At 35.2% G+C, this 15,062-nt stretch overlaps 1 protein-coding gene across 5 annotated transcripts in view; it reads right to left on the bottom strand.

Moving 5' to 3' along the window:
- The window catches only part of LOC109445177 (sodium channel protein type 2 subunit alpha), a 126,876-nt gene that overhangs the window by 57,188 nt on the left and 54,626 nt on the right, over positions 1-15,062 (bottom strand). For all 5 annotated transcript variants that reach the window (XM_088794057.1, XM_088794058.1, XM_074337232.2 and 2 more), the window contains 7 exons: positions 14,831-14,922; positions 13,684-13,956; positions 11,034-11,097; positions 9,346-9,487; positions 9,002-9,208; positions 7,322-7,609; positions 2,743-3,090 (listed from right to left, as the gene is read on the bottom strand). In XM_088794057.1, coding sequence (XP_088650183.1) covers positions 2,743-3,090; positions 7,322-7,609; positions 9,002-9,208; positions 9,346-9,487; positions 11,034-11,097; positions 13,684-13,956; positions 14,831-14,922 — 1,414 coding nt within the window. The remainder of the gene's footprint in view (positions 1-2,742; positions 3,091-7,321; positions 7,610-9,001; positions 9,209-9,345; positions 9,488-11,033; positions 11,098-13,683; positions 13,957-14,830; positions 14,923-15,062) is intronic.

Raw genomic sequence — 15,062 nt, 5'->3', positions numbered from 1 at the left:
AATGCATATATATTCAAAAGCAAAGTTTCCACTCAATTGATATGATTGTGCTTAATGGTGATAAACATCCATATAGGTCACTTTACAATTAATTTTATGGTAAAAGAGAAGTAAAATTAATGAGAAAAGAAATAACCCCTCTCTGAAACTAAAGCTCTTTTAAATCAAAAGGTTGTCTCTCAATTTAAAATATTCTGCCTGGTCAGAGAGAAGCAAAGTTGTTTAAGAAAAAAATTGGGCCACTTAAAGGTCATCTAGTCCCTTGTGCTCTATACAGAAGTATATGTGCAATCATCCTAACTGTCTAATTTTAATGATAGATTCCTAAACCTCTAATGATATTACTGAATAAATTCTTTAGGTTAAATTGCTTCGATTGAATTTACGGGTAAAGACCAAGACACTGTGTACTTCGAGGGTATCAGTTGCTGGCCACTGTTTATTTTCTATTCTCATTTCCCCTCCATAGTCCCTCAGAGCCACCGCCTTCTGTCTGCACGCAGTGCAGCGCCCTGACTCACAGCACCTGACTACATGACGGAAGAATGGATGTGAGGGAACTGGAAATAGAGGGACGACTCTAGGCTTTGCTTCAAACGGGCCCCAATTTGCCTTTGGAGATTTAGTCCATCATTTCTAATAGGACAGGAGTTTTATGGTAATTACTGATAAATGCTAAATATGTTCTGACAGACTGCCATTCTCTGTGTATTCACGCAATGACGTGCACTTGTTTCTGTTTGCTCAATTAACATTTATCAAGATCAGTGATGCTCATGCTTTATTATGTGTAAGAACCATGTGGGATGCCTGTCAAGGAAGGAGATTTTGTTCTTAGCGTTTTGGTTTGGGTAAGTCTTGATTGACCCAGAAACGTCTATTTTTTTTTCCTTAAACCACATTATTGCAGAATGATTGACATGTAAAAAGCTGTACGTTTTTAGTGTCTACAACTCAGTGAGTTTGGGCATAAGTATACAATCTGAGCTATCAACACCATCAAGGTCACAAACATTGCCATTACCTTCCAAAGTTTCCTACCACTTCCTTTATTATTATTGTTATTGTTATTTGTGGTAAGAATACTTAACATAAGCTCTACCATTTCAGTAAATTTTAAGTATACAATATAATATTGTTAACTCTAGGCACCATGCTACATAGATCTCCAGGACTTACTGATCTTGCATAACTAAAATTTCGTAGTCTTGACCATGAGACTCATAGAAGCAGAGAGTAGACTGGTGGTTGTCAGGGGTGGAGGGAGGGGAAAATGAAGAATCTCCATTTTTAAGAAGCATCTCAGGGAATTCTGATGTAAGTAGTCTGATGGAAGTATTTTGAGAAACACTGGGTTGAAAATGAAAGTGTTTGTCTTCTTAGCTGTCTCTTCTTTTCCATTTAAGAAAGTTAAAAAAAATTCAATAGGAGGCAATATTACAATATGGATAAAATGTAGATTCAGTAGCCAGCATACTACCTAGGATCATATCTTAGCTCCACCATGCACAGGCCTCATTTTCCTCCTCTGCGAAATGGGATAATATTAGTGACTATGATAAAGGGTTGTTGTGAGGAGTAAATGAATTAATACACGTTAAGTGTTCTGGACAGTGTCTGGTAAATAGTTATCTACGACTATTTTGAAAGAGAAGTTGGCATTCCCTCTGCATTCTTCCTTCACTACAAAGGTCCATGTTTTTCATGATTTGACTCCAGGGTACTTGGACATTTCTCTGGGAGAAAGTGGTGAGGAGAGGCCATGAGAAAAAAGTGAAAATCAGTGGCTATTTCTATAATCCAAGGTAAGAAGCTCCTCTATTAGGTGACTGAAAGCTGACTCCATACAATTTTAATGTGGCTTGACGACCTTGTCCAACTATAATAAATAGAATTGTGTAAAAGGAAAAAAAAATACAAAGAAGATTTTAATGTGATTCAGCAAACTATAATATAAAATACAACCAAATGGCATTGCTAGAATATTTTTATATTGGCAAATGAAATCTTACTTAATACCAAAGTTAAAAAGCAATTTATGTGTTCCAGAAGAAATGTCAATAATGTTTTCTTCTAAGTGTCCGGTATTTAGGTGAAACCCTTTTCCATAGTCTTGATTTAAGGTCACTTTATTTACAAAAAGAGTTCATGTCAGTAATATAAAAATTGAAATCTCTAAAAATTACAGCATGGCTTTACCAGGTACTTTGAGTGACTTCTAAACCACACAACTGTACAATGGCTGGGGTCATTTGAGTGGGTGCTAAAAATGTTATAGCACTCTGACCAGCAAAGAGAAAGAATGTTGCAGTGCAGCATTTCGATATAATTAATATGATAAAAGTATCTACTTCAAGTGGAAGTGTCAAATTCTCCTTTGAAAGGAAAGATGGTAAAATCCTTAAAATGAGTCTTGGTATCATTTCTGGCATTTCTTGCATATTAATCAAGCTTATGCTTGATAAATTGTTGGTGTGTTCTTTGGCAAGTTTCGTACTGCAGTAATAAAGATGATGGGATACTTCTAATTATATTCTATGATAACCATACTATACTTGTAATTAATTTGTAGAAAAGCCTGACTAGCACAATCTGTCTAACAAAAGAAGTTTACGGCTTGATTGAACCAAGCCTCGGCCTTTGAACAAGACCCGCAAAATTCTTAGAAGGGAAACCGAAAACACTCCGTCCTGCCCCAGCCTCAGCTCCCTTCCCAACAGCTGCCGTTTGCACTGGCCTCACCTCTGGCAGGAGCTGCCCGGTGGGAGACGTGAGGGCTGAAGGGCCCCCGACCAGGGAGACCACCCCGTTGCAGTCCACCGCGCTGTGCATCTTTCCGTTCATGGGCAGAGTGGGCAGCACCCTGGACGCACGGCTGGCCTGGCTGACGTTGCTGTGGCGGCGCTCTCCGTGCCTGTGCGGTACAAACAGAGAGTCTCTTCGGCTGTCGTTGTCTTCAAAGGTGCTATGCTCGTCATCAGCAAAGTCATTCTCGGAGCCAATATCCTTGGCTCGACCTCTGAAGCTGAAAAGGCTCGCCCTACTGTTGCGTCTTGGAGAGAACAGGGAGCCGCGTATGCTCAATAAAGACTGCATAACAAGAGAGGAAACAAACCAACCAAAAATAGATGAACAGAATTAAGAGCTGGCATCCTGAAAAATATGAGACTTGACTCATTGTTTCAGAATTGTTGACTTACCTACAGAGAAGTCACTGGACAGGTGGAACCAAGGGCTCCTCTCGTAACTGCTGCTGGTGGTGTGGCACTTTCTACTAGGGTCCCCTCTTTAGTTTTGCTTTCCTTTTTTTTTTTTTTTTTTCATTTTCTTCTACTTTACCCATGCATTACGATAGTCACAAGTACCCCTCAACATTTTTTAGTCCTATTACTGGCACCTGGAACTGCAAGTTTTGTTAGACCCCTCTCTAGAAGCCAATCTCATTTAACAATCCAATGGAAAACAATTAAATACACACCTACATTTAGGGCCTTTGAAACCAAATATAAATCCAATAAGAGCACACTAGTCACCACACCCTGATGTAGATCTTCCCACAGAGGAAAATAAAATCAATCTTATTAGTACGTCTGTTTAATTATAGTACAAGGAAAAGCTTCTCCCTTCTCTTTGCATATTTTATAATGTCTTCATGAATAAATTAAATCAAGCTGAAAGAATTGCATGATTCATTCCCTGATATTTCACTCTTCTATCTCAAGAAATATGAAGAACAACATATTTACAAAAACCCGTTTTTCACTAAGTATCCAGTCACAATCATTGAACAATTTTCTAAATGGCTACATTGTCACTGCCATCACCCACTTACCTTAATTCTTAAGAACGGCAGCATTGAGTACAATGAATCACTTCCTGTTTATTACTTGTCTACTTCTATTATTTTTATTTTATTTTATTTATTTATTTACTTTATTTTTTTAAGGAGGGCACAGCTCACAGTGCTGTGGGGATCGAACCAGCAACCTTGGTGTTATTAACACCACGCTCTAACCAACTGAGCTAACCGGCCACCCCAAACTTTTATAACTTCACTGTAGTGAACACTTGTTTTTGCTTATTCAATATTTATTTCTCTTTCTTCTTTTGATAGGACCCTGATTATTCTTGAGAAATAATCCTCAGGCAAGAACATGACCCAGGCCTAGCCAATGAGTGTATTCCATACCTCTAGCCAAAGAATGGTTTAAAGATAGGCAGGGGATACTGCATGGCCCATTGACAGCTACCTCTTTTTTTTCCCACAATTTTTAGGAATGAGGTGTATTTTTCAATTAGGGTTGGTAAAAATTTTGAGTAGTGTGGAGCTGCAGTGCATTTTGCCACCGTATTGGAGGAAACCTGGGCTGAGATACGGAGAAATAATGTTATGAGCCCTTGGGTCCAGATACACCTAAAGTTACAGATATTATTTACATGATATAAAAAGTTCTATTTTTTGCTAACAATGGCTTGAGTCGGATTCCTAGAATTATTAATATAAATAATACTAATTTCATCACTTAAGTAATATCAGTTTGATATTTTATTCTCCAAAGGATTTCAAACTACCTAAAATTATGTTTTTATACCTGTACATATTTTTTACATTCCCTGATAGTAAGTATGCTTTTAATTTTCTTTTCAGCTAAAGAATAATTTGTCTCAATAATGTCTGTAAGTGTTTATAAAATGTTTATAAACTTAAACACTATCTTATGTTGTGAGCCTATTCACTATTTACAGAAAGAAGCACATCTAGGAATACTGTTATGCTCCCCCAACCAAAAGTCATTTCTCCTTTTTCTGTTCCCATGTTTTTTCATTCTATCATCAATATCATTCGTAAGATTCATTCTTTTCCTTTATTGTTTTCTAGACAGGTAGTTATTTTTGTGAAGTCTCTCTTAGACTACCCATTTTCTTTCATGTCTCCTTTCTCTCTTTTCACAAGGGACTTTGAATTAGCTATAAGGACAAAACAGTTACAGGATTTGGTACCTACTGGTTATCATTACCTCAAAAAGAAAGGCAGACAAGAAATGCTTGGCAATAAGAAATCAAGTAGAATTTATTTATATGTATCACTCTAAGTAAGAGTTTATATTTTAACTTCCAAGTGTTCCACTCAATTAGTGCAAACAGAAAGGATGGTGGAAAATAAGTTATAAAATTGCACACAAGAACTTCTCAAAGTTCAAAGGTGAATCATGCCATACGAAAGCATAATTTACATGGGACAGCTGTATGAAAAATGATTGTGTCCCATCTGTTAGCATCAACTCCTATTACTTAATTAATTGTATAAATCCATAGCAATCAACTGCTGTGCCACGAATAAAGGATATTCAGTAAGAAAAATCCGCCATACCAAATCAATCTCTAAAGAACAACACTTCTTGGTTTTATTACAAATGAGGAGTAAAATGACTTAAGTGGGTCAACTGTATCGTACAAAGCTTTCAAAACATCCAGATTGTCTTAAGTCTTGATTAGAGGTTGAACTCTTCATTTCCTTCTTCTCCCTCTCCTAATACTAATAAGTCCAGTTGAAGTCTAAGAAATATTTCATACAATTCACTTACTTTACTGAGAAAATTATAATCTTAAAATAAAATATGAAAGTAGAAATGGTTATCAACACAACTGCCTTTGTTTCATGTCAAAACAAAACAACAGGTTTTAATATTTTGTGGTCTTGGACTCTTGCAAAATCTAACAACAGCAATGGACATTTCCTCACTGTACCCAGGTTGAGAAACTTTACCTAGCTTGATATTTTCAGTATTACTTCCAGTGACTTGAAAAGTGGGATTTGTATGAATTCAGGATTTAAATGAAGTCAAATTGTAAATTTCCTTATCAATTTTTAAAGATAGTCTTTCTAGTAGGCCTGATAAAGTAGGAAGTTAGAGTTTCAGTGTCAGGCCAAATTTAAAAAGCACCTCAGCTCTTAGTAACTATACGACATTGAGCAATTATTTAATTTCACTGATCACTAAAAAATAGTGAAAATAATACTATGTGGGGCTGTTAGCATTAATTATGACTGTGTGAAAAGAACACCAAGTATAAAAGAGGCACTCAACAAAGAATACAGCCCTCACCTTCTCTTCATATCTGTAGACTGGGGATAATGATTATAGTACCTACCTAGGGCTATAGTGAGGGGCTTAAATGAGTTTATATTGCAAGTTGCAATGTATTATGTGGTAGCCATTGTCATTGCTATCAGCGTTGCCCTAGTTGCTATTATTACTATATAGATATAAAGGTTTCAATACTGGTGAAATTGTTTTTCTGAGAACCCATGAATTTCTGGAAATTCTCTTGGTAATTTCAAAGACAATTAAAGACCCTAAATTTCAAAGTTTCAACAGCTTGTATTGGTACATCATCCAGAGGCATCCAGGAAACATTTACCGCACGACATAAATCAGGGTATTCTTTCAAGGCAACTCCCATGTTAAACATGAGATAGACATAATCAAGTGCAATTAAACATCACTGTTTTTAGTATCATAAATCTTCCTCAGGGCATGCTTACCTAAGAATTTTAGTTACACTTCTAGAAAAAGTTTGTTCTGGTTCCCCTTGAAACAAGGGCATGAAGAATGCATTCTTCAAATGAAGTCTGCACATGGATGGGAACAACTGAACAGATGGTCTGAAAGAGTCCACAGTTCAGTTCTAGGAACCTGCCACTCAGAAAACCCACAGTTCACTGGGTCCGGGCACAGCAGCTAAGAAGGGATGAAAAACATCTGATAATTCCTCATGTGGAAAATTGCACTGAGATGTTTGAGTTTTCAACAAAACCTCAAAACCAGTGGGATCTACTGTGTTTCCCTGAAAATAAGACCTAGCTGGACAATCAACTCTAATGTGTCTTTTGGAGCAAAAATTAATATAAGACCTGGTCTTATGTTATATCATACTATGTTTATTATATTATATTACATTACATTATATTATATTATATTATATTATATTATATTATATTATATTAATTACATCACATTAGACCCAGTCTTATAGTAAAATAAGACCAGGTCTTATATTATTTTTTGCTTCAAAAGATGCATTAAAGCTGATTGTCCAGCTAGGTCTTATTTCCGGGGAAACACGGTATGCTCTAAAAATGCTTTCCTGGGATTCCAACAAGTTTTAAACCTCACAAATTCTCTGAGGTGATAATCACAATACTTGCTGATCATTACTGTTCTGAAAGCATTATGCTGTGTAGGGAAGGGCAGTTTTAGCTCTACCAAATTTTTTCATAGCTTTAAAAAATGCAATTTATGTAATCTAATATTTTTACCTGATGTGGAGAAGAAAACCTCTTTTCATACGTCAGCCTGTTTCCTTCTAAGGAAAAACGGAAACCTTTTCTTCTAATGCTGTCTTCAGATTCAGATTTGCGGACTCTGTCTTCCTTCTCTTCTTCTCCGGACTGTTCTTTCTGTTTCTTCTTCTTTCTTCGGTTTTTCAACTCTTTTTCACTCTTGGAGCTCAATTTTGATGCTACTGAAGAACTCTCTGAAAACACTCCTACCCCACCGGCACCACTGAAGTCTCTCGATTCCGCAGATGTTGCTGCAGCAGCTGCCTGGAAGTGTCCAAAGGAAATGGTAGTTGCATATAAACTTCAAGAAACTCTACTTGCATTATTGTTTAGTATCATGAATATGATCTTGAAAAACAATGCTCCATTCAGGTATGTATTTTGGAAAACAAGGCATTGTTATTAGCCCAATTAAAGAGTTAAATCAACAGACACACGGAAGATGATACATGTGACTTTGATGAAAATCTTCAAGCTCTGGCCTCACACTTGCTTTCTAATTTTCTAATAATATGAACAAGACACTTAAACATTGTAACATTTTTTCCCTATGATTTAAACAGTATCTTAGGAAGAAAATAATTTAAGAATTAAAGGTTTCCTATTTTAACCTGATCTATCACACTTTCACTTGACAATGACTTTTAGTTTAGTGCCAGTCAAAATTACTGAATTTAATTCAGTGGAATATTTTTTTTTATCTTAATGGACTTTTTTCCTCTTTGACTTAAATTGAGTATTTCACTAAGAAATGCACAAAAAAAACGTATTATATATATATATATATATATATATATATATATATATATATAAAAACCCAGATCATGGCATCTGAATGAATTTGTAAATTACAATAGTACAATTTTTTGAAAGACATAGTATTCAATTTTGTTGCTGTACATTTTATTTATTTTGTTATTACATATTTAGGATACTCAGTGTTAAAAGATTACTCAAGATCTAAGAACAGGCAAAAGAATAGACAGTTTGATTAGTTAATATCATTAAGTCAAGCAAATATAATTAGAGAAATTCTTGCCTTATTTGGAAGCCTCATCAAATACAAATGAAAGGACTTACAGGGTAAGAGGAGGAGAATGTAGTGATTTACTATGTTCACATATCAGCGTTTTCCTTGTGCAATCCGCATACTTGCATTTAAACACTCTTCAAATTAATAGACTTAATCTATTAGTTCTATTTGTGAATTCCTCTGTGATTCATAATAATAAATAATAAATAATCTCAGACTCCGGTTTTCTGACTTTTTACCACCTCTGGTGACACTAATGAAGACGCAACTATAACCGAATTTCTCTTCCCCAGAAGATTAAGAAAAAATACTTTGATTGAGGGCATGCTGGCTTAACTACTTTGTGAGCTTGAGTAAATGAGGAGTCACCAGGAAGAAAAACTGTCAACAAAACAATTATAAATCTCCATGTTTTGATGCTATTAGTATGGACAGTAATTATCAAAATAAAATAATAATCTCCTAATAACCAAACAGGTTCCTAACACTTACCAAACACATCTGACCTGTTTCAAATTCAGTTTAACCACTGCTGATTTTGTGCACTAAATGCAACTGACATCACCAGAGAACTGAGATAAACAAACCCGAAAGAGATCTATGTTTGCTAACTATTAATATACCTGAGCTTCTTCTTGCTGCTTTTTTAACTGTTCAAGCATCTGCTGAAATTCAGCCTCTTTCTGTTCAGCCTCCTCGAGTGTTGCCTGATTCTGTTCCTCATAGGCCATGGCCACCACAGCCAGGATTAAATTTATAAGGTAGAACGAGCCCAAGAAAATGACAAGCACAAAAAATATCATGTATGTTTTCCCAGCAGCACGTAGTGTCTGCAAAATGGAAGAGATATTTTATTAAATTTTATATAGGATATTACAAGCTCACACTATAAGTAATATATTTTACAGCAATTCTCTTGATCTCAGTATTTCACGCTTCCCAGAAGAATCATATTATCTGTTCTCACCAGCTGATAAAGGTTTTCCCAGAAGTCTTGAGTCATGAGACGAAATAAGGATAGGAAGGCCCAACTAAAGGTGTCAAAGCTTGTGTAGCCGTAGTTGGGGTTCCGACCAGCCTTCACACAGATGTATCCTTCTGGACACTGGCTGAAATGAGGTTAAAGCAAAGAGAGGAAGTCAGAACTGCAGGTCTTTGGGCTGGCTTTCCAGTTTTCACAGATGCTAATGCCTATTTCATGTGACACTAGGGAAAGCTGATTCCTCTCACCTTACCCAGCACTCTGCACAATGCAGACTGATTTACCGACCAACAGAATCTATTAATTCTATTTGTGAATTCCTTTGTGATTCATAATTGTTATTACTATATTTATCATGTCTCCTTATAAAAGCAGTCATATCGTGATTCATATTTTTGGGGACTTGTGGACATGAACAGATAAATAAACGTAGAGGGGAAAAAAATTGATTTTCACTGAAGGTATCCAGAGGCAGAAGCATGTGTGTGAATGTGGTAGTAAAGAAGAGGGGTAAAGGATGGGTGGGGGGTACACTGAGAGGAGGAAATACTGCATAATTAAGACGCCGAATGACCTTGATGATCAAGCTGACCGGGCCTCAATATTGTGCCTGACACTTCCGTGCTGTGTGATCTGGGGCAGGTTTGTTACACCTGCTAATCTTTGAGCACCTCATACGTAAGAAAGGGCTAATAACAGAACCTGCTTCACAAATGTTTAAGCATTGAATAAGATACTGCATGTAAAGCATTTATTACAGTGCAGACAAGGAGTTAAAATCAGTCTGTTTTACCTGTCACTGGGATCTGAGATAAATGCAGTACAACTTTTACCATATAAGCCAAATGCGAAGCCTGTTACCATTCAGAATTTTGCTACAGGTGTTAGTTACTAAAGTCCACAATATCGTCTTCCACAGAAAGAATATTAGAAGTCTATGATTCTAAAAACTTGCCAAATAGGTAACGGTAACTATTTCTCTGAATTTCCCTAGGCTTTAGCTGCATAGCTGCAGGTGCAATACTTCTTAATAACAAACGTTCACATGATGTTGACCATAATAATTAAAAGAACTTATGGAGTGCTGTGATAGCTGTCAATTGTAATCCATTGAATTCTCACAGCCCCCCTATTATTATACACCTTTATCACATGAGAAAACTATAAGGCAGGGAGAGGTGACATTATACGGTGGAGTCAGGATTTGAATCCATGCGAACTCTCCAGTCTATTCTTAACCACTTTGCTAAAATATGCTACACAAACACTCACATGCCTCAGGGATCGCTCGTATATAAAATATCACTCTTATAAAAGTACTAGGTTATGAATTCTATTAACTTAAGCTTCATATATATATATATATATATATATATATATATATACACATATATATATATACATATATATGCTTCATATATATATACTGCTGTTCAATGTTCCATTTAACTAGTTTGGAAGATCAACTGTGACCTGCTATGGAAAAATAATTGCTGCATATAAGTGTGTGAAGGAAGTGAGAATCCACACTTATCCCAGCTATTCTGAGAGTCAGCGTGACGTGGTATTTACTGAGGGATCTGAATGAGGAACGAGTGGGGGCCAGGAGGATGGGAGGTTATTGAGGCCAATGAAGCCCTGCAGACAATACATCAATATAAAACATCACTTACCCTGCATCTGAACTGTTGCCACAAAGCAGAGCATCATTTTGCCCTTCCAGAAAATAAAAGTGACCTATTTAAAGAGTGAGGAATAGAAAGAATCATTTAAAAAGCCCTCAAAACACTTCAGCCATTGTGTCTAGATATAATGATAAAGCTTACATTTTTTTCAACCATAATGAAATGGATAAAATAATAAATACGTATATGATTAAATGAAAATATTTTAAGAATAACTTGAACACTAAACAAATACCAAAATATAACATTTTAAAATAAACAAAGATTTAGAAAATTTGTTTTAAAAAGAAAACTATTTTGGAGGGAATAACTATTATAGCATTCTTATATCAGAATTTATTGTAAATATCAACTCCAATGCTTGAGATACTTCAAAAAAGATATGCTAAATTAAGGCTGTTTTCTTGGCACAAAAAGTGAGAGAAAGGGAAGCCTGTTGCTTCTAAATGCTTCCATGCAAATAAAATTATACTTTAAAAATACCTTTTGCTTGGACTTCAAATGGATTCAGACATTTTTTTCTTATTAATTTTAACTGAATTTCCTGTGAAAAGTGTGTTTTCTCTTTCTATGATGCTGTAAATAAGTGTTTTGTTTTGGGTTTTGCCTTAATTACTATCTTTCAAATGCACAAAATAAATTGTTTCTTTGGAGATATATGTTTTCTATGTATATCTAGCTTCTGTTCTTAGGGAAAACACCTTATATAAAACTTTAATAAATTGCAAAGATGATCTCGAGAAACATACACATACATAAACATACATATTTACATACGCGCGCGCACGCGCGCGCACACACACACACACACACACACACACTTATCCCTCACCAAAAATTATTATGGCTCTTTTTAAGAATACCTAAAGCCTATATTCAAGGAATCCCTTAATATATTATGCATGGAAATCTGGCTCATAGTTTGCAAAAAGTTTTAGATCCTTACTTTACAATATATATTAAAAAATAATTCTAGATTTTTAAATATTAAAGATTTAAAGATAAATCCATTAATATGCTATAAAGAAAGTATAGGGATTTTTTAAATGTAGAAGATATAGGTGGCTGCTTTAAAGGTGGAATAACTCGGTGAATATTTTTATTTTCTCTAAATCAAAAATATTTTTTCTAAACTAAAATATAGAAAAAAATGAGAAGAATTTAATGACTTAATTGCCTAAAAAAATCAAAATCACTTAGGCATCAAAAACAATCAAGATGAAAAACAAGTTGGAGAATATATTTGCCAAAAAAAGACAAAATGTTAATATACTTGATAAATTAAAGAAGTCATATGAATTCCCTAAAATATACAATCATCTGAAAGAATAATGGGTAAAAATATCAATAGATAATTAACATTATACAAAATATATAGCTTGCTAAAGATGCTAAAAAAATATCTGTAAAATTCTACTGCCTTAATAATTAGGAACCAGAGGATACACTTTTCCTTCTACCCCCCAATTAAAAATATGGTAATAATCAATATAAGTGAGTTGTATGATCTTTCTGGATAGGAATTTCACACACTGTCTCCATAGCCTTAATCAGGTCATACTCTTGACCCCAAAATATTTTTTAATAAAAATCCATCTGAAGGAAGCAATCAGAAAGAGAGAAAAGATTTACGTGCAAAGATTGTCATTGTGCTGTTATTATAACATTAATAGAACACCCCGTAAATAATGGAATCATTTGTTTCATTTGTTCATTTATCCAATGAATCCTAATCTCCCCAGTATAAATCTTCATAAGAATACTAACTCTTAAAATATTCATATGTAAAAAGGGATGAAATTTCATGTGGTTCTAAAAAACCATGATGGATACCTCAGAACAAGTATCCCAGTGGAGTATTGGTAATCAAGGTACCAACGGAAATCAGCAAGGTAATTGTACATGGAGAGGAAGGGACTTGGACATCCAAATGACAGAGGGGCTGGTTTCAATGGTAAGAAATTATACTGAAGCTTATGGCATCATAAGTTTATTCTGATGCCACCTGTAAAATGAAATCAAACTATACTGATAAACAAATCTAAAACAATGACTGACACCCTAAAGGGATACACTGGAACAACAATATTATAGATGCAGGTTTTGAGTTTACAGTTTCCCATCATCAAGGAGCAAATGGCTGGATTGGGGTTGCTTAATTTTCTAACGAGTAACAAATTCAGATTTCGTCTCTGTGAACAGTTCCTCTATTTCTAGATATAGCATGTACACTCAATATATATATTAAGTCAACCAAATTGGGCCAAATTATTTTCCCCCAGTCTTCTTAACAACACATTTCAGCATAATATACTGAATAGTTCAAAGTACTGATTTATGTAAGATGACTGAAAACTGATCAATAAATATTTTGTTTTGTGTATACACCATAATATGGTATTGCTTTCAACACTGTTTTAGAAAAAGAACACATTTTCAAAAGGTACCTTTCATTATGTTGAATGACAGATAAGGAAAAAGGAGTAAGATATCATTTGATTTCTGTATCCCATGTACTGCTTTATCTTAAATTGATCTAAGTCATTTGGTTCACATCAAAATTGAGACAATTGCATGTATGTATTTTTTTAATATTTAAAAGACTAAACAACTTAATGGTTTAAAAAATATAGCTTACTTTTATCCTCAATATATTCATTCCAGTTAAACGTGCTCACTGTCCTATTGAAAGTGGTACCATTCCCATCCAACGAGTAATTAAAGAAGGAAGTGATGTTTATTTCAAAGGAAGAATTATCTGGGGGCCATTGCAAACACTTATTCCGCAGGTTGCCCATGAAGAGCTGCAGCCCGATCAGCGCGAACACGCTCAGACAGAACACAGTCAGGATCATGACATCCGAGAGCTTCTTCACAGACTGGATCAGGGCCCCCACAATGGTCTTCAGGCCTACAAATAAAACCAGAGGGAGACCTTTAAACACACTATTTAACAGCTACTTTACCAACAAAAAAACATCATGAGCTTGTCCTGGAAAATAAAAATGTCATGCAGAATGCCAACAGTATTAGTTTAATGCTTGTGATTGAGTAACATTTTCATGAAAAGCCTGCTAGCTGGTGAAAATGAATGAATGCTGAACTTGTATGTTCATTAGATAACCGTGAATGGAAATGAACCAAAGTCTATTTCCGAACACTCCTTAGAGCAAGAAAATGATTTTGTTATTCATGCTGAAACATCGACCTTGTGTAAATATTTTGCTTTTATTTGCAGATGTCTTACTCCCTAACCTCTTATTGAGCTTAGAAAAATATATATGAATAGCATAGTAAGAAATCTTTAAGTCATTGAATTATGAGGTTACGTATTTGGGAATTCTGCAAGCTTGAGTATGGGTTAAAAAAGGAAGACATCTGAAAACTGGAGCCCCATGCAGCACTCATGCTATTCCTTGCTCTTTCATTTATCTTCAAAAAATTACCAATTTTGACCTAAATGGTCAATTGTTTGCGTCACTTCAAATGCCTCATAATTTAGCCTCTATGCAGAAAGCTTGATGTTATAGGATGCAGACCATGTAGCCTGTTACTGCAAATGCCTCATGCAAAAACTTGTTAAACTCAAAGGCTGATTTAGACAGTTTTAAAGAAAGCAACTAGTAAAAGCAAAGAATCAAATCCATCCAAAATACGATGTACCGATTCTTGCTTTTTTACATATTTATTCGCAATAGGTGACAAGCAATAGGCTTATGCACAAAAGCTGTGATTGTAGCACCAGTGCAGCTAAACTCAGCCTCAGTGTTTAACCTAGCTCTCACCTGGAATGACTGAAATTGTTTTCAATGCTCGGAGAACTCTGAATGTTCTCAACGCTGAGACATTGCCCAGGTCCACAAACTCTGTCACATATCTGTAATAGGGGAGTTCACACACAAACACAATGACAAAACACAAGAAACAGTTGGAGATATAAGGGGCCTACCACCTTATACCAGTTTCTTCTTACCTGGAATTACAGAAATAGTTTTCAAAGCTCTCAATACTCTGAAA

This window comes from Rhinolophus sinicus, chromosome 17 (assembly GCF_057876585.1).
Source record: "Rhinolophus sinicus isolate RSI-liver-muscle chromosome 17, RSI-T2T, whole genome shotgun sequence".
NCBI classification, from domain to species: Eukaryota; Metazoa; Chordata; class Mammalia; order Chiroptera; family Rhinolophidae; genus Rhinolophus; species Rhinolophus sinicus.
The sequence above is the reverse complement of the archived record's forward strand: the minus strand, read 5'-3'. Positions and strand labels throughout refer to the sequence as shown.